The 24,859-nt window shown below is 38.5% G+C and overlaps 4 protein-coding genes and 1 pseudogene across 7 annotated transcripts in view; 4 read left to right on the plus strand and 1 right to left on the minus strand.

Annotated features, from left to right (window-relative positions):
- On the plus strand, positions 1 to 15,841 carry LOC146481429 (uncharacterized). Of its 2 annotated transcripts, none has more exons than XM_085108506.1 (4): positions 1 to 55; positions 14,151 to 14,272; positions 14,577 to 15,146; positions 15,401 to 15,841. In XM_085108506.1, exons 2-4 carry the CDS (start codon positions 14,156 to 14,158, stop codon positions 15,758 to 15,760), a joined length of 1,047 nt encoding a protein of 348 aa, XP_084964632.1. In that variant the 5' UTR covers positions 1 to 55; positions 14,151 to 14,155; the 3' UTR covers positions 15,761 to 15,841. The 2 variants fall into 2 exon arrangements, with proteins under 2 accessions (XP_084964632.1, XP_084964631.1); XM_085108505.1 differs by lacking the exon at positions 1 to 55 and adding an exon at positions 12,112 to 12,162.
- On the plus strand, positions 2,026 to 5,139 carry LOC146481430 (uncharacterized; annotated as a pseudogene). The gene is made up of 3 exons (XR_014864479.1): positions 2,026 to 2,177; positions 3,834 to 4,315; positions 4,561 to 5,139. The product of XR_014864479.1 is annotated as an uncharacterized LOC146481430 (transcript).
- Positions 13,700 to 24,859, plus strand: part of LOC146481431 (uncharacterized) — a 58,782-nt gene continuing 47,622 nt past the window's right edge. Inside the window, exon 1 of the mRNA XM_085108520.1 lies at positions 13,700 to 13,731. The gene's annotated coding sequence lies outside the window, so the exon portion shown is untranslated. The remainder of the gene's footprint in view (positions 13,732 to 24,859) is intronic.
- LOC146481432 (uncharacterized) overlaps positions 13,708 to 24,859 on the plus strand; it is a 26,956-nt gene continuing 15,804 nt past the window's right edge. For both annotated transcript variants that reach the window (XM_085108514.1, XM_085108515.1), the window contains exon 1: positions 13,708 to 13,731. The gene's annotated coding sequence lies outside the window, so the exon portion shown is untranslated. The remainder of the gene's footprint in view (positions 13,732 to 24,859) is intronic.
- On the minus strand, positions 21,385 to 24,098 carry LOC146481433 (uncharacterized). Its single transcript, XM_085108540.1, has 4 exons — positions 24,059 to 24,098; positions 23,868 to 23,974; positions 21,942 to 21,964; positions 21,385 to 21,709 (listed from the first exon to the last, which is right to left on the minus strand). Exons 2-4 carry the CDS (start codon positions 23,952 to 23,954, stop codon positions 21,517 to 21,519), a joined length of 303 nt encoding a protein of 100 aa, XP_084964666.1. The 5' UTR covers positions 23,955 to 23,974; positions 24,059 to 24,098; the 3' UTR covers positions 21,385 to 21,516.

Genomic DNA, 24,859 nt, shown 5'->3' on the forward strand with positions numbered 1-24,859 from the left:
TCAGATTTCTTGTTTTTTTCCAGACAACCCGGATCAGTGCTGAATTACATCAAAGGTAGACGATTTTGATGTTTACTAGAATGTAGTTTAAGCAGCGCTTTCACACTGAATTTAGTTTTTGCGCAAGAAATTAGTTTTTCTTTCGCCTGTTTCGTTACTTTCAGAATTCATAAAACTCAACGTGTTCTAGTTTTTATGATGTGCGATGCTCCATTTGATGTTGGAAAATGTATCGAGTGCGGTAACTAATTTGCTTAAAACTATCATTCCAGCTCTGATCGATCAATAGAGGACAAACTTTTGTTCGCGATCGATTAGTTTATGTCACTTTCTTAGGCACGAAACGCTCTATAGTTTGGTTTTATGCACGTCATTCGCCTTTTTTCGATACAATACAAATGGCTTCTAATCAAACTGACAAAACACGTTACAAATGACTCCAGTAAGAATTTAACAGCACTCAGTTTAGTGATCCGTAATTAATTTTAAGAAACCTTAAATCAGAAATTGTACTTCTGTAAAACATATCATGATAATATCGATTATGATAACAAAAAAAAAAATACTTTTAGTCTTTAGTCTTTTATGTCCAACAGGAATACGTAACTTTGGTTGCTCTTTTCGCCATTTGTTAATATTTATATAGAATTCTAAATATATCCATTCACAGATTGAATAAGATTGAATTTGAAAGCAATAAGAATCGAACAAGGATGAATTTGAATATTTTGGGTCTGACGTGTCAAATAATCTCTACGTTATTTCCTCAAATAGCAGAGTAAAAGAAGTGACTTGGAATGATATTTAAAGTGAGAGCCGTGTAAAGACTATAGTACGCGACTTTACTTTCAAACCAAAAATAAATAAATAAATGAAATAAAATAAAACAAATGCAATTGCATTATTTTGTTTCACAGCTCACTTAACTTGAAACTGGTTTCAGTATGCAACATTTTAATTAACAAGAAATATATCCGAGACTTATTGCCACATAAATCATTTTGTTCAATTGTCTATCAACCAATATGTATGTTTGTACAGTTTCATACATGTTATCAAACAAGTTTTCAAGGTGTAAAACTTCTCAAAATACAATGTAAAACAAGGCAGATAAAACAAAAGCGGGTACATCATTGGCTGAGCCATCTAAACTTGCTTCGACTTGTTAATTATCTAAACAAAACATTTTAAAAGAGTCAAGATTATTGGTAGATACAGAAAATGATTTAACCAATAGTAGTGCTCGGCTAATCTTGGAACCCAACATGTTATGTGCTTTAAAATGTGTCTAGGAAAAGTGTTTACTTTCAAGTCAATAGAGATGATTTAACCAATAGGAGAGCTTGGCTTATTTTGGCACCCAACATGTTGTCAGCTTCAAAATGTGTCTGAAACAAGTTTTTTACTTAAAAGTCAACAAACAAAAAGGATAAAAGCTTCTGTAATAGTAAGAGGTGAATCAGTCTTCCTTCAGATGGTTGAAGCCGCAAAAGCAAAATTGGTAGGTAATAGAACTATACATTTCCCCTTAGGTTTCTAGAGTAAATTACAATTTTTTCTTGAGAGAATTGAACTTTGTTCTTGTGCAATTAATTTGAAGATCTTTTTTAGCAGAATTCTTTTAGTTGCTTTAAATTTAAATTTAGCTAGTACTTGAATTATTCGTTTTTCATGAGAATGTTTAGGTCGCTAAATTGAAGAACATCCCGTAATGAGTTTAACTTCAGTATGATAACAGAAATTAAATTACCAATCACTAGAACGAATGGCGCGTCCATCAGTTTATATCTTCATGACCAAACGCAATGGTAACGGATGATAAATAATAGTTATGATCTGATAAAACAAAAGAAATTGACGACTTACTTCCAACGATTATGTGGTTGGTTTGTGTGTCTGATAATTACGTTAATTATTGTAACAAGGAAGCTCAATATCAAAAGCAGCGTTTTGAGCTCCTTGTAGTCCTTGTACTTTGATCAGTTGTAGTTTTTTTCTTATCTTTTTCATTGTTGAATAAAACTGAGTTCGAGAATTCAATGTTCACAGATTGAATGATGTCGGAACGCTGCCTGAATATACCGCTGACTATCATACTGTGTGTACTGTTCTTACTGCTGATCACCTTGTGTCCTGCGAATGACAACAGCAGCAGCAGCAAACCACGTGACAACAAGGTGAGTTTGATGACCAGACTCTAGGCACAAACATACAACAGTCAGCTCCCTTCCTGCTGCCCACCAAACAAAATAGGATTCATAAAGAAAAGAGTAACTGGTTACACGTCACTTCAAATTGCATTTAACAATTATAATCGGCTACTTGAAATTGTTGCAGTGAACATCATTTAAAATACAATTAAAAGTTAAACACGGAGCGATCCTATAAGACCAGGCTGAACAGTTCAGACTGTCAATCAAAAATCCCAAACGCGCGTATCGGATTGGTTGATTACCAAAGGTCTTATTTTAGCACGTTCAAGTTCCCGCAACTTCGATTCGAAAGGACGTGACGAGTCGGCGGAAAAGCTGTTTTAGTTCGAATTATTTTGTTCAAAATCAATCTAACAAATATGGCTACAGGAGAAGAATTAAGAAAGTTAAGGAAATTCATTTATCGGCTGGTAAAATCTTATCCTTTCGAGATATTTCCGAAATGATTAGGATAAAGTTCGTAAACAAACTCTGTCTCGAAATAGGTTGTTCTTCTGAAACCGACATCCGAGATGGAAGCGCTTCGATCCTTTGTGACGTTTAGTGGGGGAGAGCTAAGTTAAGACACAAAGTCGCGGAAGCAAAGCCTAGAAGAAACAACGGAGCGGGCTACGGAGGAGAAAAGTGAAGTGTCTCAAGCGGCGAGCGGAGTCGCACGCAAGACTACGGAGCTGATAATCTTTTTGAAGTCGGCCTCTCTATTGCTTACTGTATAAACTTAGAATATATTTAGTACTGGCTAATTTTAATACTGATGTGAGAGCCATTGCCATTATCATTTCATCCATAAGATACATGAGAGCAACAACAGGTCGTGTTTTGTTTACATCTTTGGTGATTTTTCGAATTAGCAAATTATGCAAATATGCATGATCACGTACGAAATGTGTATAGATGTTTTTATTTTTGACTTGTGCAAAGAAGTTTAGAATTTATTACTGCCACTTCCAGCGGATTAGTAGAGTTAGTTTTCACGTACGTGATCGATAGATACACAAGCGGTAATGAACTTGAACCCAACATGACGACTCAAGCAGCCGCTTAGCGGAAAACATCTGCCAAATTTTGAAAATCCCGCTAGTTTTGGCGAACAACACAGACTCGTTTTGGTTATCGGCATGTGTAGATGGAGGGATACAGTTGTCCAGTTCGTCGCAGGCTTCAGTTTATAATGGTTTTGATCTTTGCACTGTGTATTTGGTAGAAGGATTTTCGAGTTTCGAGGTAAGTTTCGAATAATCTTTCGAGTGCGGCAACGAAACTTGATTATTTCCGTTATTATCGTTAATCCCGCTAATTTCTGGCGTTTTACAAGATTTATAGTTAGCGTTTAGCTTATTTTTATTGAGAAATCGATTCTCTCTTCGATTTTACAAACGACAGTCCTTCTCTCTTTTTTCCGCGACCGTTACCGACGTCATCCACCATTAAACCGATCCGTTAGGAAGCCAACAAAGCGCTTCAAAGGGGACGTGTCCTTCCCTTTTATAGGATCGCTCCGTGTTTAAAAATAAAACTCATTCAGAAGGCAATTAAGAAACCAATCAAAATATGTACATAACAATGTTCACAACTCAGCGCAAGTAGTCTAAAAGAGAATTTTTTAACTTATTTATTCAGGGCACTCCCCAACAAACGTCATCATATGGTTTTTGTGGTCACAGCACATGTTTCTGCGCACCAGGAATTCCAGGTATCCCAGGAAGCCCTGGATCCGCGGGACCAGCAGGTGTCGCGGGATCACCCGGTAATCACGGACCTGAAGGACCTATAGGCCCTCGAGGAAACAAGGGCGATGAAGGCCCTAGTGGAAGACGAGGTTCTTCAGGCCTTAAAGGTGCTCAAGGACCCCCAGGACCACCGGGTCCTACTGGAAAAAAAGGCAAAGCAGGTGCTCGTGGTAACCAAGGTCCTCCTGGCCCCAAGGGACCACAAGGATCCTCTGGCCCACCTGAGGTTCACGTGGAAACAAGGGTGATACAGGTGCTCGTGGAATTCAAGGTCCCCCAGGCCCCAAAGGAGCTGTAGGGGCTTTTGTGCGTAACTGGAAACAGTGCGTTTTTAAGAATCTGAATAATGGAAGGGACTCTGGATTAATTAAGGTAAATGCTGAGTTTTCAACTTCATATTAAATCCAAAGCCAAAAGGAACTTAATAATGTTCCTTTGAATACCAAACGATAGTAACATCCGGTCTGACCTAGTTCAAGGTATAAGTTACGCTGGCGGCCCTATCACGTTGTATCGCACGGATACGAATACGACTGCATAATAATAACATCTTTATATGAAAGCTGATGGTTTCCATTTCAGTCCTACCGTTGATTGATTTTCTCTCGTTTTTGTAGGAATGTGCTTTCAAGAAGATGTCCGACAAATCAGGTCTGCGTGTCTTCTGGAGTGGGAGTCTTCGCATCCATGGCTGCCATGGGTGCTGCAGGCGATGGTATTTCACCTTCAATGTTGCAGAGTGCTCAGCTCCAGCAACCATTGATGGTGTAGTGTACATGATATATGGAAACAGAAAGGATCCACACCGAGTGAGGCAAATCGAAGGAGTCTGTGAGAAAGTCCACAAGGGCACTGTGCGTGTGGGATTCTGGGTCGGTAATTGTGCTGGTGTGAAAGCAGGTGACGCTTACACGGGCTGGAACTCAGTGTCCCGGATCTACGTGGAAGAAGTACCTACCCCACAGGCTTAAAAAGAGCTAGTTTTCATTTTTCGTTTTTTAACTTTAACGTGCTTGGTAGATTCCGACTGCGAACTGAATGATCGCTTAATTCAAAAAGGGTTAGAATCTGAATTTTAGCAAATGATAACCAACTGGAAGTAAATTTTGACAATCAAAACAGGCGTTTAATTTTTTAAGCTTCAAAGGTGTAAGGAGTAAAGGCAATTTTATTCGGCAGCAATGTATCACGGAAAATACGCTAATAAAAGCCAGGTAGCAGTAAATAATACATTGTATTGTGTGAATTTCTTACGGTGCTAGTTTGTTTCGTACAGAGTTGGAGTTTACAAGTTCTTACTAATTTTTTTCTTAAAAAAACCCTGAAGAAGAAAAGCCGTGCCTTTCGAAATATTGGAAAAATATATTTCCCTGACAGTGAAATCAGCCTTGCTCTTTTTTTTAGATTATTTGTTCTACAATGTTCTCCTGATTAGATCCTTTACTTTGCTTGATCAAATGTTAATGTTGTTTTCGTATGAAAATGGAAAAAAATCCTTATCAGTTTTTCTTCCCCGTCAAAAGTCACTTCCAGCTGGGTACAATACCTCGTAAGGTAGAAGACTGAGGATAATAGGGCTGTGTTGTCAGTACAGCGGTTTCTCTAGTCCACAGCTGTTTCAGTCTGAGTATTCGACAATCCAATTTTCATCCACAACTGAGTTTTCGTCCTCTGCATACGGAAAGCAATTGAGGAATAGAGAAATCGTGAGACTAACCTTCCTTTATTGATGTCATAGCTACTAGCCCCAGTCTCCCGTCTTGCACGGTATTGTACCCAAGCGGAAGTAAAATTTCACAATTTCATATGCCTCAAACGCAATGGCGAAAAATTGACGATTTTTTTTTATTTTCATAAGAGAACAACATGAAGATTTGATGAGGCAAAAAAATTTTCATATACACTTTAACCTCCCCACACAATTAATCCACAAAAGGAAACACCGTAAAGTGGATGCCTGTAAGAATCGAGAACTGCATTTCAGCGGCCCATTGGTCGAATTTCTGATATTTCGCCTGAAGATACCCTTGGATTAACTACTTTCGAAAATCATATTTTAAAGTTCCAAGGTATTTTATTTTTTGAGAAAATTGCGAGAGTTTGAAATGCAGCCTAGGTGCGGTCACGGGCCGATGAAAACCGCGAAAATTTAGGTCAAAGGACGAGGCCCCGTTTACGGTGTAAAATACCCCAATGAACTTGAAACTTTACACAAACCTAGACCAACCATCTCACAAGAAAATTAATCAATAAACATGCCAAACTCGCTCGCTGCTTTCTAAAGCATGCGGATTTGTGTACGCTACTCAAGATGGCCTCGAAACCAATGCCTATTTTCATTAAAATAAAAGTGTTTCTGGTATGTAATTTTCTCAAATTAAATCTCATATCTCAAAAGACAAAGAAAAGAACTTTATTTGTTCTAAGTTTCAAGCTCTGACTCAAACTCTTTCCCACTCAAGGAAGATCGAATATGCGTGCAAAACTTGCGGCTCGCAATTCACGCCACGAATTATGAGATCAGAACCGATTCACAAACACTTGACATCTGGAGCCCGTGAATGTTTCCAAACATCACATATTGGGCCCTTAAACTAATCAGACTGACTGAAGACAGCCATTAAATGTTTTTCGATCCCAGATTTTTTTCCTGTTCTCCTCTAAAATAATATAGCCTATTCCGGTCAATTAGCCTACGAAACATGTGCAACAAATTTGCATACCATTTCGATGTAGCAGAAAAAAGTAGTGCAAATCAAACTTTACAGCTCCTTTATCTTCTTAAATGAAGCGGTCGATCAGTAAAATGGAGAAAAACGTGTGACTTTGTTCCTGCCGTGTTGTTTTGAGTCTTCGTTTTTAGCAGCGACGGCTCAAATCGATAAGCCAGTGTGACAAAGCAACTGTCACTCGATATTCACTTCGTTGATGTGGGTAACAAGCACGTGATCCTGGCCAGGCACTTGCGCGTTCAGGGCGCTTTTAGAAAAGTACCTCTTTTGGGCCAAGCTATAACTACCCTGGGGTTGATGACCTTGTCAAGCTTAAAGACTGTACAAGAGATCTGAGAGCCCACCTTTCCAGCTTTGGGTTTTTCCGCGAAAAAACTCGACGTTCAAGTATTGGTGTCAGTTTTTGTTTTTTTTACTTTAATACAGTAATGCAGATCCTGGAACGTCGATTTTTTTGCAAAAAAAAATAATCTATCCATAACCACCATGCCCACAATTAACAACATACAATTTGTAACTTTGAGGGTATCGGAGTAGTGAATTCCCAACCGACCAACCCGACCTCCCCCACCCCCATCCCCATCCCCCCCTGGCTATAAGCGTCAATTGTGCTTATTGTTTACTTTCCTAAACCGGTTTTCTCGTTGTTCCTGCCAGTTTCTTTAAATTTCCGAGAAGATAGGAATCTTGCCAGCCCTGGTCTGTTTGATGATGGCCACGAAAACTAACTAATTACTAGCGCAAGCGGGTGACGGCCGTAACTACCTTATTACTAGCACGTGCGGGTGAGGGTCGTATTTTGCCTATACATTTTCTAATTTCAGATTTCCTGTTATAATTTTTTTTAACGCAGTTGAAAAAAAACTGGCGTGAGCAGCAAGAAAACAGTCTAGGAAAGTAAACAATAACCATAGTATTATTGACGCTTATAGCTAGGGGGAGGGGGGAGGTCGGGTTGGTGGTCGGTGGGAAATTCACTACTATACTATGCTCTCAAATATACAGATTCAGGAGCCCATTACCATAATGGGCTCCTGACAGATTTCATATTTTTAATTGTGAGGATGGTGGTTATGGATGTCTTTTTTTTCGCGACAAAATGGACGTTCCAGGGTCTGTATAACTGTAAGTTAAAAAACGGAATGACACTAATACTTAAATTTTTTTCGCCAAAATAAAACAACCAAAACTGGCAAGATGGGCTCTCGCATCTCTTGTACAGTCTTTTAGCTTGACAAGGTTTTCATCACCAGGGTAGTCGTAGCTTGGCCCACAAGCAGTAATTTTCACTATTTACATTTTTGAAAAGCGCCCTGTACGGGCAGGATTCCATACCGAAATGTCTGGCCAGAATCACGTGCGCGTTACCCACATCAGCGAAGTTCAATGTCACATGGGCTTATTGATTCGGAGCCGTCGCTTCTAAAAACGAAGACTCAAAACAACATGGCAGGAACAAAGTCACACGTTTTTCTCCATTTTACTGATCGACCGCTTCATTTAAGAAGATGAAGGAGCTGTAAAGTTTGATTTGCACTACTTTTTCCTGCGACATCGAAATGGTATGCAAATTTGTTGCGCATGTTTCATAGGCTAATTGACCGGAATAACTATATTATTTTAGAGGAGAATAGGAAAAAAATCTGGGATCGAAAAACATTTAATGGCTGTCTTCAGTCAGTCTGATTAGTTTAAGGGCCCAATATGTGATGTTTAGAAACATTCACGGGCTCCAGATGTCAAGTGTTTGTGAATCGGTTCTGATCTCATAATTCGTGACGTGAATTGCGAGCCGCAAGTATCGCACGCATATTCGATCTTCCTTGAGTGGGAAAGAGTTTGAGTCAGAGCTTAAAACTTGGAACAAATAAAGTTCTTTTCTTCGTCTTTTGAGATGTGAGATTTAATTTAGAGAAAATTACATACCAGAAACACTTTTATTTTAACGAAATTAGGCATTGGTTTCGAGGCCATTTTGAGTAGCGTACACAAATCTGCATGCTTTAGAAAGCAGCCAGTGCGTTTGGAATGTTTATTGTAATAATTTTCTTGTGAGATGGTTGGTCTAGGTTTGTGTAAAGTTTCAAGTTCATTGGGTTATTTTACACCGTGAACGGGGCTTCGTCCTTTGACCAAATTTTTCGCGGTTTTCATCGGCCCGTGACCGCACCTAGGCCGCATTTCAAACTCTCGCAATTTTCTCAAAAAATAAAATACCTTGGAACTTTAAAATACGATTTTCGAAAGTAGTCAATCCAAGGGTATCTTCAGGTGAAATATCAGAAATTCAACCAAGGGGTCGCTGAAATGCATGCAGTTCTCGATTCTTACAGGCAGCCGCTCTTAATATTGGTAATATATTGAACTGAGTGGAGTGCAATTTTGATCTGAAATCATACGCATGATTTCGAGCGCGATAGCGCGAGTTTGATTTGAAATCACAAGTATGATTTCAGACCACAATTGCACGACACGGAGTTCAATTACCACTTTATTACATCCATTTTTAAATCCCCCAATATTGCCCAAAAAAGTGTCTAAATAAAAGATTTCAGCCTCATCCACCCAGAATATGTTATATTTAAAAAATCCGGAAAAAAAATCATTTAGAAAATTCTAGGAAATTTAAGCTCTAAAAACAAAGCGAAAACAGTGCAAACTTCAAGTTCAATATTACCAGTTTAATTTGATTTACACAAGTACTGTACGATGGCTTTCTCATTGGCTTTCTTATTGGCTGGTTAAAAAGATGAGATTTACAGTCTAAAATGATGCGATTTAAAGTCCAAAATGGTGCAATTTGGAAATAAATCGCACCATTTTGGACCAATCAGATTCCAAGGATCACCAGTGATTTCAAAATGGATGTAATTAATCCACAAAAGCAAAATCTCGGCTACTTGGCTTTTTTTTTTTTAATTTTCGTGATCAGTTTTTCGCAATGAAAACACATTTGACTGCACTAAAGTCGTTGTTTAAATTTTCAATCGGACTTAACAGTTCTACACAGTGGCTTATTGGATTTATACCCAACCCACCCCCCCCCCCCCCCCGCCAAAAAAATAAAAAACAAAAACGAAAAAAACAAAAAAACAAAAAACTACGGATCTTCTGAACCGAGAGGGTCGAGAAGGAGTTGGTTACGGAAAGGCCGCAGGTGACCAATGGATCATTTCTCATTTAAAACACAATAAATCACCTACGTACAAAATAAAATAAAAAAAGGTCTCAATGCAATACGGAAAATTAAAATCACTAAAACAAACAAATGATTCGCTCTGTTAACATTCGCTGACGTGTAAAACAGACTCCTCCGCATCCTCGAGATAAAATTTACGTAATTCAGCCTTTAGGCTGCGAGGTGATTTTAAATAAACTATCTATCTACCTGACCGATAATACGAGATAACTTATATTGTTGATTGACAACAAAAAATCAGAAAAAAAAATTTAATAGAATACAGCGAAGCTTTCACCTATTACAATAGGAACAAAGGCTCCAGTGCTTATGTTATGACTGCTACTGACAGGTAAAACCTTTCAAGTGGAATTTAATTTGTTGTACTGATCGTATTGAAATAATTTGAGGAACACAGTACAGGTTCAATTGACAGTTTGTCGACGAAACAATTCACCGTACTTGCAACAGATTCCTCCAGACCGAAATGTTTTTGATTTGCTGAAGCTTTAACATTTCTTTAGCTTAAACTCGCTTCGGGTTTCTCGAAATCACATCTAAATTAAGACAAACCAAACATCAAAGAAGTCATTCTATTGGACATTTTAGTGACCATACACAAATTGTTCTAGCCAGGGTTTTAGCCAATAATATTTGTCGTTAGAATGACTCTTGTCAGGGAGAATTTTTAAATATTCGTTCTCTCAAGAACGTGATCTAACGAGAGCCTCATTATATGCGAAGAAAACAGAACATAATACTGTCTATTACTTCAGCTTCATTAACTCACCAATAAGACAATTGCTTGAAGAATATGACAGCGTGAGTTTGTATATTATTTTCTTCGCTGGAACCAAACAAGAGCATGTAAGCAGAAGACTTGACATGTTTTCTCTGTATTTCCATATCATTTGGGAGCTTTCAGGAATATTTTAGTTTGATTTGCTCGGATGCTTCAGGCTGAAATTTCAATTTTGAAAATCAATTTCACGTGGCGTTTTTCTTTAATTTTCCCATGTTTGGAAAACTCAAGCCCAAGTTTCTCACCATATTCAAATTGAAATTTCTCAAGAGATTATATTCCAATTATTGCCTGTTATTATATCGTGTCTAACAACCTCTTTAATTTATTTTCTTTTAGATTTATGCTATCTCTCCGCCGACTCATGCAGCCGCTAAAGTACACAAAGGTAAATTATCTTTTATTTCAAATAAACAGGAAATTTGTCAGAGTGGGGAGTCATTTGCTATGAGGCATCAACCAATCTTCGGTTATTTTTTTTGTCACCAATCGCTTTAACCTTAAATTAATTTGAAAATTCTGGACATGTGTTAAAACCCTTAGTCGCTTCCATTACCGATTGACACCGCTGAATATTATTCACAGCAATGTGTTCAATCGTTTAATTAAACAGGGTCAGTAAACGTCGATAGAAAAATTCAAACATATGTCAACACACCGAAGGCAACACCAGCCACAACACGACCTTAATTATACATTACACGGAAATTGGACTGTTTATTAGTTGAGAAAAACTGAGAACCTGGAGACGGAACACATTCATTGCAAAATGGAGCTAAACTGTTCCACTTTTTGAGTAAATAGACAACGGATGTGAAAACCGTAAGGTAAATTGATAACGGGAAGGGAAGCCTTTTGACAGTGAGTGTATTGCAACTTTGTATTTTTGTGTAGTGGAAAGATCGGCCATTGTTAGGAAGGATATACAGTTAGGCTGTGAGAAAACCTCCTCAGGGGGGAAGGGTGGAGAAGCCCTAATACAAATATTCGAAGTTCAGATTCCGGACGGAGGAAAACGAGCATATCTCACCAATTACTCTAATCTCAATCCACAGGTACTTTATTTAAGCAGTTTAAAAGATTTTGGCCTTTATTTTTTCTTTTCTAAAAGAGAAACAGTGAGTCACGCCAATTTGAGAAGTACAACGTAGCAAAGCATCACAGCAGATGCCCTCCTATTGGACGAATCAGGACCAAACGTGTGGGGGGGGGGGGGGGTGAGTAGTGTTTTGAAGTTAAAATTTAATAAAACAAAGGTTTGGAATAACTTGTTTTGACGAGAACCTAATTACACAAAATAGAGCTTCGTTAACTAAAACCTTTTCAAAAGTGACAAGGAAGGTACTTACGAATCCGATACTGTAAGTTCTCGGCCGTTTTGTTGAATGTTGTTTGTGAAGGATTTCGTTTCTCGTTTCGTTGTAAAATTTAATTCTTTTTCTTTCCTCTATTTCAGATTTCTTGTTCTTATCCAAATAACCCGGCTCAGTGCTGAATTACTTCAAAGGTAGACGATTTTTATGTTTACTAGCAAGCTTTCATGCTGAATTAGCTTTTGCGCCTTAAACATTTAAGAAATTAGTTTTTCTTTCGCCTGTTTTGTGACTTTCGGAAATAAAAAACTCAATGCGTTTTCTAGTTTTCATGATGGCCGTCCTCCATTTGATGTTGGAAAATGTATCGAGATAGGTTACCATATTTGCTTTAAACTATCATTTCAGCTCTTATCGATACAGGACAAACCGGTTTTTCCGTTTCGGTTAATTTAGTGGCGGCTGTTTTTCAGACACAAAACGCTCTTTAGTTTGTCCTTATTCATATCATTTGCCGATCTTGATGCAATAAAAATGTCTGCTAACCAAACTGACCAAACACGTCACAAATAACTCCAGTATGTTATCAGGATTTAACAGCACTCGGTTAAACAAAACCAGCGAAAAGCAACAAGTCAGTTACAAAATTGTGATTTTTAGGTTACAACGCAAATAACTTTAAGCAAGCTCAATTGGAAACTTTACTTTTGTCAAGCAATCATGATCATATTGATTCTGATAACAAAAAAAGTACTTTTACGAGTCAATTTAATCCATCCTTGTGTTTTAACTTGCAACAGAAATACGTAAATTTAGTTGCTGATTTCGCTTTTTGTTAATAATTGTATAGACTTCTTATATAGATCAATTCACAGATTAAATAAGATTGAATCGTGAAAGCAATCAGAAGTACACAAGTAGGATTTTGAATAATCTGGATCTGACGTGTCAAACAAACTCAACATTTACTTCCCAAAGGCCGAGTAAAAGAAGTGAATTAAAATTATATTTATCGAGAGCCGTGCAAAGACTATCGTACCGGCGACTTTACTTTCAACCAAAAAACAAAACAAAACAAAAATCGTAAGGGCATTATTTTGTTTCACGGCTCACTTAACTGGAAACGGGTTAACGGGTTTCAGTATGTAACATTTTAATCAAAAACAAATCCGAAACTTATTGCCACATGAGGCTTTTTGTTCAATTGTCAATATATCAAACAATATGGATGTTTGTACAATATTACACATGTTATAAAACAAGTTTTCAAGGTGCACAACCATTGGCACATCATTGGCTGAGACATCTGAACTTGCATCACCTTGTAAGTTATCTAAACAAAACATTTTAAAAGAGTCAAGGTTATTGGCAGATACAGAAATTATTTAACCAATAGGAGTGCTCGCCTAATTTTGGAACCCAACATGTTATGAGCTGTAAAACATGTATAAGACAAGTGTTTACTTTCAAGTCAACAGAAGTGATTTAACCAATAAGAATGCTCGCCTAATTTTGGAACCCAACATGTTATGAGCTTTAAAACGTGTCTAAGACAAGTGTTTACTTTCAAATCAACAGAAGTGATTTAACCAATAGGAGTGCTCGCCTAATTTTGGAACCCAACAGGTTATAAGCTTTAAAACGTGTTTAAGACAAGTGTTTACTTTCAAGTCAACAAACAAAAAGGATAAAAGCTTCTGTAATAGTTAGAGGTGAATCATTCAGTTTTCCTTCAGATGGTTGAAGCCGCACAAGCAAGATTGGTAGGTAATAGAACTATAGATTTCCCCCTTACATTTCTATAGTAAATTACAATTTTTTCTTGACGGAATTGAACTGAGTTGTTGAGCAATTCATTTGAAGATATTTTAGCAAAATTCTTTCAACAAATTTAAATTTAGCAAGTACTTGAATTGGTCTGTTTTTGATGAAAATGCTTAACTCCCTAAATTGAATAACATCCCGTAATGACAGAAATTCAATTAGAATTAACTAGGACGTATGGTGGCTGGTTTGTGTGTCTGTTAATTACTTTAATTATTGTTACAAGGAAGCTCAATATCAGAAGCCTCATCAATTCCCGTTTCGGCTCCTTGTAGTCTTTGTTCTTTGATCGTTTGTAGTTTTTTCATATCTTTTTGCGTGGTGAATAAAACTGAGTTCGACAATTCAATGTTCACAGATTGAATGATGACGAAACGCTGCCTGAATATACCGCTGACCATCATGCTGTGTGTACTGCTCTTACTGCTGATCACCTTGTGTTCTGCGAATGACAACAGCAGCAAACCACGTGACAACAAGGTGAGTTTGATGAACAGACTCTAGGTAAAAACTCACAACAGTCAGCTCCCTTCCTGCTGCCCACAAAGCAAAATAGGATTCCAAAAGAAAAGAGTAACTGGTTACACGTCAATTCAAATTGCATTTAACAATTATAATTAGCTACTTAAAAATGTTGCAGTGAATATCATTTAAAATACAATTAAAAAGTAAAAAATTAAACTCATTCAAAACGCAATTAAGAAACCAATCAAAATATGTACATAGCAATGTTCACAACTCAGCGCAAGTAGCCTAAAAGAGAATTTCTAACTCCTTCATTCAGGGCAATCCTCAACAAACGTCATCATATGGGTCCTGTGGTCACAGCAAATGTTCCTGCGTACCAGGAATTCCAGGTATTCCAGGAAGCCCTGGACCCGCGGGACCAGCAGGTGCCGTGGGATCACCCGGCAATCACGGACCTGTAGGACCTATGGGCCCTCGAGGAAACAAGGGCGACGAAGGCCTCAGTGGAAGACGAGGTACTTCAGGCCTTAAAGGCGCTCAAGGACTCCCTGGACCACGGGGTCCTACTGGAAAAAAAGGCAAAGCCGGTGCTCTTGGTAACCAAGGTCGTCCTGGCCCCAAGGGACCACAAGGATCCTCTGGCCCACCAGGTTCACGTGGAAACAAGGGTGATACAGGTGTTCGTGGTAACCAAGGTCCTCCTGGCCCCAAGGGGCCACAAGGATCCTCTGGCCCACCAGGTTCACGTGGAAACAAGGGTGATACAGGTGCTCGAGGAATCCAAGGTCCCCCCGGCCCCAAAGGTGCTCTAGGGTTTTTTCTGCGTAACTGGAAACAGTGCGTTTTTAAGAATGTGAATGATGGAAGGGACTCTGGATTGATCAAGGTAAATGCTGAGATTTTCCAACTTCTTATTAAATCAAACGCTTAATGGAACGGAAATATGTTTCTGTGAATACTAACAATACTAAAATCCGGTCTGACCTAGTTCAAGGTATAAGTTACGCTGGCCGCCCTATGACGTTGTATCGCAGGGATGCATTTAAACGTTTTAGACTGCATGATAATAATATCTTTATATGAAAGCTGATGGTTTCCATTTCAGTCCTGTTGTTGATTGATTTATTCTTGTTTTTGCAGGAATGTGTTTTCAAGAAGATGTCCGACAAAACAGGGCTGCGAGTCTTCTGGAACGGAGTCCTTCGGATCGCCAACTGCCATAGGTGCTGTAGGCGATGGTATTTCACCTTCAATGGTGCAGAGTGCTCAGCTCCAGCAGCCATTGATGGTATAGCATACATGAATTATGGAAACAACGGCAAAAAGGATTTACACCGAGTGAGGCAAATCGAAGGAGTCTGTGAGAAAGTCCACAAGGGCACTGTGCGTATGGGATTCTGGGTCGGTAATTGTGTTGGTTTTGGATCTGCTGATGCATACACGGGCTGGAACTCAGTGTCCCGGATCTACGTGGAAGAAATACCACCCCCACAGGCTTAAAAAGAGCAAATTTTCATTTTTCGTTTTTTAACTTTAAGGTGCTTGGTAGATTCCGACTGCGAACTGAATGATCGCTTAATTCAATAAGGGTTAGAATCTGAGTTTTAACTAATAATAACCAAGTGGAAGTAAAGTTTGACAATCAAAACAGGCGTTTAATTTTTGAAGCTTCAAAGGTGTAAGGAGTAAACGGGAAATACGCAAATAAAAGACAGGCAGCAGCAAATAGTACACTGTGTTGTGTGAATTTCTAACGGTGCTAGTTTGTTTGCTACAAAGTTGGAATTTACAAGTTCTTACAATTTTTTTTTTGTATTTTTATAAGTCAATGATGGTTACCTTAACGTCTATATTGCTTGATCAAATGTTTATGTTTTCGTATGAAAAAGTGATCTTCCACGGTATTGTACCCAACCGGAAGTGAGATGTCACAATTTTATACGCCTCAAACGCAGTGACCAAAAATTGATTTTTATACGGGAACAACATGAAGATTTGATTAGGCAAAAAAATAAAATAAATAAATAAATAAAAAATAAAAAATCATTTTGCCATATACATTTTAACTTGAAACAAGAAATATGAGTGATAGGAACCGACGTTTCGGTGCATCTTGCGCCATTATCAAGGTTACATAATTAATGATAAAAAGCGGTTTGTAAAAAGGCTAAGTTGAAGCGAATTTGCATAACACAGTGGCAAGCTAAATTACTTAAATACTTTAGCACGAAGAGAATCGGACTGCACGTTCAATGTTGGTTTAAGCTCTTGAATATACATCATTTCATTAACAAGGCAGTCAAATTTGTTCATGCATTTCTTGATTACATTGAAGCGTGCTAAGAAATTGTTCGGAACAGCAGTGTTATGTTCTTTGTAGTAATGCTTGCAGATTGATGACGATTGATGGCGATTGAAGCCTAAACGCCTTTAAGACCTTGTAGTTTGGTGTGTGAACTAGACTTTGACACGTAAAACAACAGAAATGTTAAGCAGGTTGTTCAACACGATCAACACGGTTAATTCGTTCACAGACTGATTTGTTTCCTCTCAATCCGTCATACACAAAATCCAGATCTTTAGGCCACCTATCGAAGCAAGCGACTTTTCATGCGCCCTACATAAGTAGAACGCAAAATTGGTATGTATCGTTGTTCGGTAAGCTCGAGCTCGGCTATAGCTGAGCTGATATTCGCTGATCTCGTTTGGACGTCTCATTACGGTCACAAGCTTCCAGGACCCTTATTATCTTCTGCACTACCTTCCTCGCGAGGACAAAACAGTGGCGTCACAGAAACGCCTCAACCCTGACTCACTGGGGCTCAATTTGACTCTGGTTCCCAGCTTGACCGCTTCTCTTATCGTCTTTACAGGTTGCAAAATTTTACAACCATTTCCTCGACTATGATTTGCCCCTTGGTACCGTGTACAATTTACAGAACTCTTCCCTTCTTATATGTGTGGCGATTGTATAAATGGGACTGTCTGTGGTTCATTTGAAGGGACTATGTCAGCTGGGGCACATGCGCAGTAGAGTCCTGTTACAAATAAATAAATACAAATACAATTTTATTGATTCCATCCACTAATGGTTTTTCAGAAACCAGTTACAATGAGATATATAAAAGAAACAAAATACAATATAAATACTATTTAACAATTATTCCACGAGCGCGCGTTGTATATGAGATGATAGATAGCCAACGAGGCGCGTAGCGCCGAGTTGGCTATAATCATCTCATATCCAACAAGCGCAAATGGAATAATTGTTTTATTAAAAACAATGAAGAAATATTGCTAGATCTTACTGATTTCGCTGTGCAAGAACGACCAGAAGGCAATTTAATGGTCGCCATTTCTCGGCCATGGTATAATTGCTCATATACCATGGCCGCTAAGCCAATCAAATCCCTCGAATTGCATTATACAATGATGCAGTTTTTAATAAAAGAAGATATCTAAATAACTTGCATACAACTCATCGTGGATTTTGCTTTTCCGTCATTGCAAAAGCTTTCGAAAATATCGCAACAAAGGGCTTCTGTAATTACTAAAGAACGTTTGCAAATAAAATATTCAGCTACCTTTCTGAAGATGAACGCACATCAAACAGATGAAAACAGGTTCCTGATCTCTCTTACGGTATTTGAAAAAGTTGGGCCAACAATTTTAAAGTGCTTCTCATCAACGCGCGCATGCGCCTGGGATGACATAGCCCCTTTAAGGTCATGTCTCACCTTTGACAAAGGGAAATATACAGTTTGTATACATGTCCCGCAACGTGACCGCGAAAGACTGGACCTCATCGTCAGGCAGCCTCACTTCCAGTTTATCTTCCTCTTGCTCATGTTCAGATTCACAAATGAAAACGATACACACATCTACAAAGGACAGTAACTAGGGAGTTACGACGCTTTAATATTCTGGCTATCATTATTATTTGGTTCCTTTTTATGAGCACTAAATATCAATCGTGGTGTTTGCTGATGTACTTGCCCCATTTATTTCATGGCGAGCCGCATGCCTTAGAAACCGATTTTGCCATCCAAATTTTTCCTCGATCACTACAGGAGGCCTATTGTTTACGGGAGTGCTGTTGACAGTCTAAAACCACATTTAAGGTGCAATACGAGCTCCAGTGCGTTGTAAAAAGTTTACAGCAATCAACATTCATTCACTGCGTGTTGTCGAATATTTTCGGTTCAGTCAAATACCGCCGCAGAATTCAAAAACCCGGAGAAAAATTAAGTTATCGTCGATGTGCAGCGAGTATTAAACACGGCAAAGCAAAGGCGACACACCCGATTGCTCGTCCTTATCAGGCGACTCACCCGAGATAAGAACGGCCGAGTTCAGGCGAGTTTAAAATCTCTCTGTGAAGAAATTTCTAAAATTATTATCGGAGTTAGCTCACGAAGCAAAGGCGACGCACCCGATTGCTTATTGTTCTCAGGCGACACACCCGAGGGAACAACTGTGACCTAACTCTTGATGTCTTTTACCTTTACATAATAAAACCGTGAATATTTAGCCGGTATTTTTGGACACTTTTGTCGCACTCAGCGTGGTGAACATTGATTGCCAGTATCTATTTTGGTCTTACCGTCTGAAATATATACTAACACGGTACCGCAACAATATCATCATAAAAGTCATTTTAAAAATACATTTTTGTTGACACTGCTTCTAAAAGTTTCTTCACACATGGAAAATGGAAGCTGGTGATCAACGCCGTTACACTTTTTCCAAATCATGAAATCGCGAGTCCTGATCAAATATATAATTAACTGACGTAAACATAAAAATCGCACTTACCTTTGCGGACAAATGGAGGATGGTGATTGACTTAATTTATCATTCAATTATTGGAAAATGGTGTAGAAAATTAGCTTGCCGGAAAATAAACTCTAAATTTGCATCGCAGAGACGATGGGCGAACAAATCATTGATGTTATGGCTCGTCGATTTAGGACCATTTAGCGCGCCCATTAGATTGGCGGGAAAACGATAACATTTAGTAAAAATTGTCACTTTTCCGTTTCCGACGGTCAATGTGTAGTCAGGCTACTGGACAGATCGGAGGAGTTTTCGTTTCCAGTTAACTGTGCGTTTCCACAGAGGTCAAGCTTTCTAGTCACAAAGGCTTCATTGCTTTGCTGCAAGCTCCATCGAGACATTACACGCGACTGAAATAGATTCTTTACTATACTGTTGATAGATTGCTGCTTTCGAACAGGAATTCGATCATAACAACCGTCACTCAACCTAATTAATTTTTACACCTCTACGCGGCTCCTCATGAATTAATAGCTAAGTTATCTGGTGATTTTTCCCGTGATTTAGCGATTTTAGTTTCGAGCTGATAAAGTCCTGTAACCCTTGCAATAAATACTCTGAAACTAGCTCTGGTCTCGACAATTCTACATTTATATATGTGCCGTTTTCCTATTAACAAAATTTGATTTAAAAATAAATAACCTTCAAGTCTAACTGAAAATACCAAGCATTTTGTTTTAGTGTTTATATTTATATTAAAATCGCTAAGCCACTTGATAACTTCCGTCCAGAACTCCCTAGTATAGTGGCAAGATACAAAGAGATGTTCGAGGGATTCATCTGTTTCTCCACAAAATGAGCATGCTGGTGATGATATGATGCTGGTATAATCATTTCAGTTCTCCTACAATCGTTTCAGAGACAGCGCGTCTTGCCATCGGTATATCTTGCCCCCTGGCCCGTGAGGAAAGCTAGTCGAGAATGAGGCATCCTGGTATCGTGAAAGCCGCACCTCACCGCCCCCCCCCCCCCCCCCCTCCCCGCTCCTCAATGGGTATCACACGATCGTCATATGTGAGCAAAGTGATTTGGCCTGAAACTCATAGCTCGCATGAACCAATCCAGCGAAACTGTCAAGTCCCAAAATGCTTTTACTGCTCTCACAGTTCTTTACAGGGATTCTCTGTATTCTTTAAAATAAACAGTTGGAAATAATAGTGTCCTTTCCTTACCTCGACTACATTTTCAAACGAGACATTCATTTCCAGATTCTGTTTACAGAAGGCCTGAAAACGTTATGGAGTAAGTTCATTAAATAACATCAAGAAGAAAACAGCTGTTAGAAAAGACTAAATTGTAAAACCTGTAAGGGATTATACAGACCTGAAGTCGATTGTCAGTGAAGCCAAAGAAATAAGGAGCTGACAGAAGATATATTGCATACAAGGTCAAGGAAAATTTCTTAATTTGATACCTTAAGACTATAACTAAGAAATGAGTTACAAAATTAATGAGTGCGAATTCAATGGAGCAGGCTTACTATTAAGAAACAACGAGTTCATTTAAGTTCATGAAATCTAGACTTTATAAATCTGACAGAGTTAATTGAAAAAGCTGTGTACTGGAAGTGCAGATGAACCCCTCCTCAAGGCTACCTTCGCATAACGAAACAAATCACGCTGAATACCTCACAAGGTTGAAAAAAGTTGTTCCGTGCAAAGAGTGAACGATGCGACCTGATGGAATTATGGGATGATCTTATTAGCAGGCGCACATTTTGTTTTGTTTTTTTCTCGTCCGTGACAAATATGTAAATTCTAAGCCCTAAAAAACGCACGTGCTTTTATTTTCTAAAACAAAAATGTAATAACGTCATAGGTATAACGTTCTCCAGAAAGCTGTTGGGTCTTATCGTTCATGGTTTATACCTTTTTATCTGACAACGTGTTTTCAATCCAGTGTATTTAAGAGACGTAACTCATGAAGGATACATTGAGTCCTCAGGTGGCACAGACACATCTCCATGATAAATATAAAGAAGAAGAGAGTTGAAAGCTTCTCGCGAAGGAATTGTCTCACCAATGGTAATCTTTATGAGGAAAAAAAAAAGACGGTTAACGGTTTTCGCGTGTGCTCAACAAAACAAACACAAATGAAGCAATAACAAAACATCAATCAAACCTCGATAAGAAAACAATGGGACTTATTATCAATGATGAAAGTGATATCAAAATCAAGTGTCGCGAAAAGCGAATAGAAGTATAAGTACTCCCCCTCCCCCCCCCCCCCCCCCCCCCCGCGTTCAGTGCAGCAAAGACACACCCTCAGCATTTTGTTAGCAGGCGTGACCCCTTATGTTCGCTGCTACGTATTTAACACTTGAGCCTAGATGTTCGATAGTCGGTTAACGCATGGTCTATAGGAAAAATACAGTTCGACTAAACAAAGTTCAATTTCTCTGAAATACAGTCAAATCAAAGTCACAAGACTACTCGGATGTAAGCAACAACTGGACAGAATATGTCGTATGAAAGCACGGGTTTGTCACGTTTTTGGAGCTTGACAACCTCAGCGTGAGAATGCGCCTTTTGAGGAAATGAAGAGCATGCAATTCTACCTACCATGCCCGTGTTGTTCTCCGGCATAAATGATCGAAACATTGCCTCAAAATAACTAAACAGAAAAAGAAAAAAAAACAATGTTCAAAAACTAGATATGAATGGTATATAATCCTACTGAAAACTTTCAGGGGGACGACCCAGTACACATCAGAACACGAGAATCTTTAAGGAATCTTCTTAAAAGAAAATTAAAAAAAACGCAGTACAGTTTCAGTGTTGTATTTTTCTTGTATTTATGGTAACAAGCACATATAAGAAAGAAGTTATTCACTCAGCCAACCTACCTACACCTTGCAGCCAAGACAGCCTGGAGGGAAAAAAACGACAGATAGTCATTCACCTCGTAAATCTTTTACCAGAGGCAAACATAGACACGCAACGCGTACAGAAGCGATGACGTGTTCTGAAAAGTGGCGCCATGCATTGATCGCGGTCAAACGTAAAAACTAAGAAAAGTCCAATTTTCCCTCTGGTGGAAGGGAAAAACCCTAAATTCGATCACCTTATCAGAACAAGAAATAATATACGGATTCACTAGAGATCTCTCTCGTCGTCTTGGCTTGAACCTCTATTTAATTATTGCCAAATACTACATCTATACTGCGTCACGAAGAGAAGAAGAGTATATCTGGAAAGCCTAGTATTGTGCTATATTAAAGAGTCACCTTGAAATTGAAAAACACAAATCTGAGTTGCAAATAAGTGTTTGAGCCTTTTAATTTTAGTTCATTTTTTCTTTTTGCTATATTGCTTTGCAAGGCTGCCATGTGCCAGCAAGTAATGTGTAATTGTGTAATTTTTTGTGTAAGTTTGTAGTTTTAAAAGCATCATAAGTATTGTAAACATCTTTAGTACCGTCAGTTGTAAGTATGTAAGCATTGTAAGTAATTAGTATCGTATTGCAAGTAACGATATAATTGTTAGTACCGGTGTTAGCTGTATTGTAAGTTGTGTAGCTAGTTTGTTGTGTAGTTAAGTATGCTTCCTTTTTGTTTTGTAATGTAGTATCATATAGTAATATAATTAATTAAATGTACTGTTCTGAAGTATTCAATAAAGTGTTCTTAAAAAAAAAAAAAACTAAGGAAAGTCTGGTGAAGATAAGGTTTTTACTTTGAGAGCTCAAAGATGATCAGCTTTGCATGAATTGTGATTTTACCAACTTTTTGCACGATTTATTTAAAAAGTTAATTTCAAGTCTGTTATGTGGAGACTGGTAAGCGCTGTGTATCTTTGTTTTCTCTTTGATTGCATGATATTACCTTATCATGATCTAGCAAGAGAAAATTCTCTTGGTTCTAGGAAATCATAAAATAATTTAGTAACCTCAGAGACTCACAAAAAACTTACCAGCTTTCAAAGCTCTCAAAGTAAAAACCTTATATTAACTGACTTTTCCTACTTTTTACATTTGACCGCGGTTGCGGTCACGTGACTAGTATCGTATAGTATCGAAATCGGCATTTGAGCAGAACTAAGAAACGATCAATGCCTATTATTTGGTGACAAGTAAGCTGACCTTCCAAAAGTCCGCAGATGCAATTCATGCGAAAAAAACAAAACGTCCCCGTTCCTCAGATACATGGAAAAGAAATTTCCTGCGGTCATCGCCCGTCCTCGTTTGAGGAAGATATGTCCAGAAATGCACGCTAATGAAATTCAGAAACTGTATGATAGACATCACAAAGTGTCCCCTAACCTTAATTCTCACCAAAACACACATAATTCTGTCACACATGAAGTCATAAGAAAACGACAAAAAGCCTGTCTTTTTTATGTATCCAAATTCAGGGCTAGGTGCATTTCTGGACATTAGTGACACTGTTGAACCGAAATTTGGCAATTCTTGAAACTTTAAAGTTGAGTACTGTCAAGTGGTTGTAAAGCGTTGTGATTACAGCAAAGACCAAACAAGATTATTGAAATGGATTAGCTACATTAAACAAACATCTTCGATACAAAAGGTCCTGGGATGGTGATACTCGTTTTGACTTGCCAACGAACCACCAACGAGCCTGTTCTATGACTTTTTATTTACATGTTCTTTTGTCGGGGCGCCATTGTCACAGCGTGTCTTGACAAAAAGACAGAGCTCTTCCATCATATTTTCAAAAAGAAAATGCGCCTTCAGACTTATTTCTTTGTAACTTAGGGCGGACGCTAGAATTTTCCGGTAACCTGTTTGACCGGATGAGCAAATACTCACGTACTTTATGTGCCCCAATTGCTTCGCCGTCCACCATTAGCGTGATGTCATGAAAGGCTTGGCTGCGCGCTCCCTGAAGAAAGTCCAACATGTCTTGTTGTAAGGTTTTCTCTGCAAAATAAGTAAACCAGCAGCAAGGTGAGCGAAAACATGGCAAAATATCTGCAATTTGAAAAACGGCGTTCTCTAGCGTACCTGGATGCGTCGATCGACGCCGGTTGTCTCCTGGAATGAGGGCACTTGCCTAAAAAAAGGAAACGAAAACTGATTTTAATTAAAATGTATTGTTATATACCTAGACTTTCACTCAACAAAATGAGCACTGCCATTGGTTGATTCTTGGTCCCGTGCCCCTGATCAAATACAATTGTATCCCGACCGCGATACAATTCCGCAGTTGTTGCCGTCTCAGTTGTTTGTTTGTTTGCTTGTTTGTTTATTTTGCTGTGATTGTTGAAAGGAAAGTCTTAATTTAATATATAACAAAGCACTTAATTCATGGTCCCTCGGGAAACTAGTTAGTTTTGTTTTCCCTCGAGTCCTGATGTTTCCCTCGACTTCGTCTCGGGAAACATCAGGACTCTCGGGAACACAAAACTAACTGTTTCCCTCGGGACCATACATTAAGGGTCAGTTATTAAAAGACAGTTTAGACGGTGTTTAACAAAAGCACGTTCTAAGCCATTTTCAATTTTGCTAACAGTCATATCGAAACTGCTGCTGACGGTAACAAGAAGGCTTGCATCCCAGACTAGAAAACTTAAATAAACCACTTATAAACAGATTTGGAGGCCCACTGATTATCTAGAGCGGCAGCCTAAGTTAGACTCTGTTTAAATAACTGGCCCTAAGTGTTTAATATTACCTCTTTAGTTCCTGATAAAAACTTCAGTTAATAGGGACCTTATGACAACACGACGGTGACGGCAACGAGAACGTGAAAAAACAAACAAACAAACAAAAGATTTAATAATGAGCTAAACAATGGCTCTGCAC

The sequence above is a fragment of the Pavona decussata genome, unplaced genomic scaffold, assembly GCF_977016875.1.
Source record: "Pavona decussata unplaced genomic scaffold, jaPavDecu1.1 SCAFFOLD_50, whole genome shotgun sequence".
Lineage (NCBI taxonomy): Eukaryota > Metazoa > Cnidaria > Anthozoa > Scleractinia > Agariciidae > Pavona > Pavona decussata.

What these genes read in the sequence shown, in the direction of transcription:
- LOC146481429 (XM_085108506.1), top strand. Translation starts at nt 14,156, where the DNA reads ATGATGACGAAACGCTGCCTGAATATACCGCTGACCATCATGCTGTGT. An exon ending in GCAAACCACGTGACAACAAG is followed by an intron (nt 14,273 to 14,576) that starts GTGAGTTTGATG and finishes TCCTTCATTCAG; the next exon opens with GGCAATCCTCAACAAACGTC. An exon ending in GGGACTCTGGATTGATCAAG is followed by an intron (nt 15,147 to 15,400) that starts GTAAATGCTGAG and finishes TTGTTTTTGCAG; the next exon opens with GAATGTGTTTTCAAGAAGAT.
- LOC146481433 (XM_085108540.1), bottom strand. Translation starts at nt 23,954, where the DNA reads ATGTTGGACTTTCTTCAGGGAGCGCGCAGCCAAGCCTTTCATGACATC. An exon ending in AAGCAATTGGGGCACATAAA is followed by an intron (nt 21,965 to 23,867) that starts GTACGTGAGTAT and finishes TTTTCCCTCCAG; the next exon opens with GCTGTCTTGGCTGCAAGGTG. An exon ending in GTCTTGGCTGCAAGGTGTAG is followed by an intron (nt 21,710 to 21,941) that starts GTAGGTTGGCTG and finishes TTTTCTGTTTAG; the next exon opens with TTATTTTGAGGCAATGTTTC.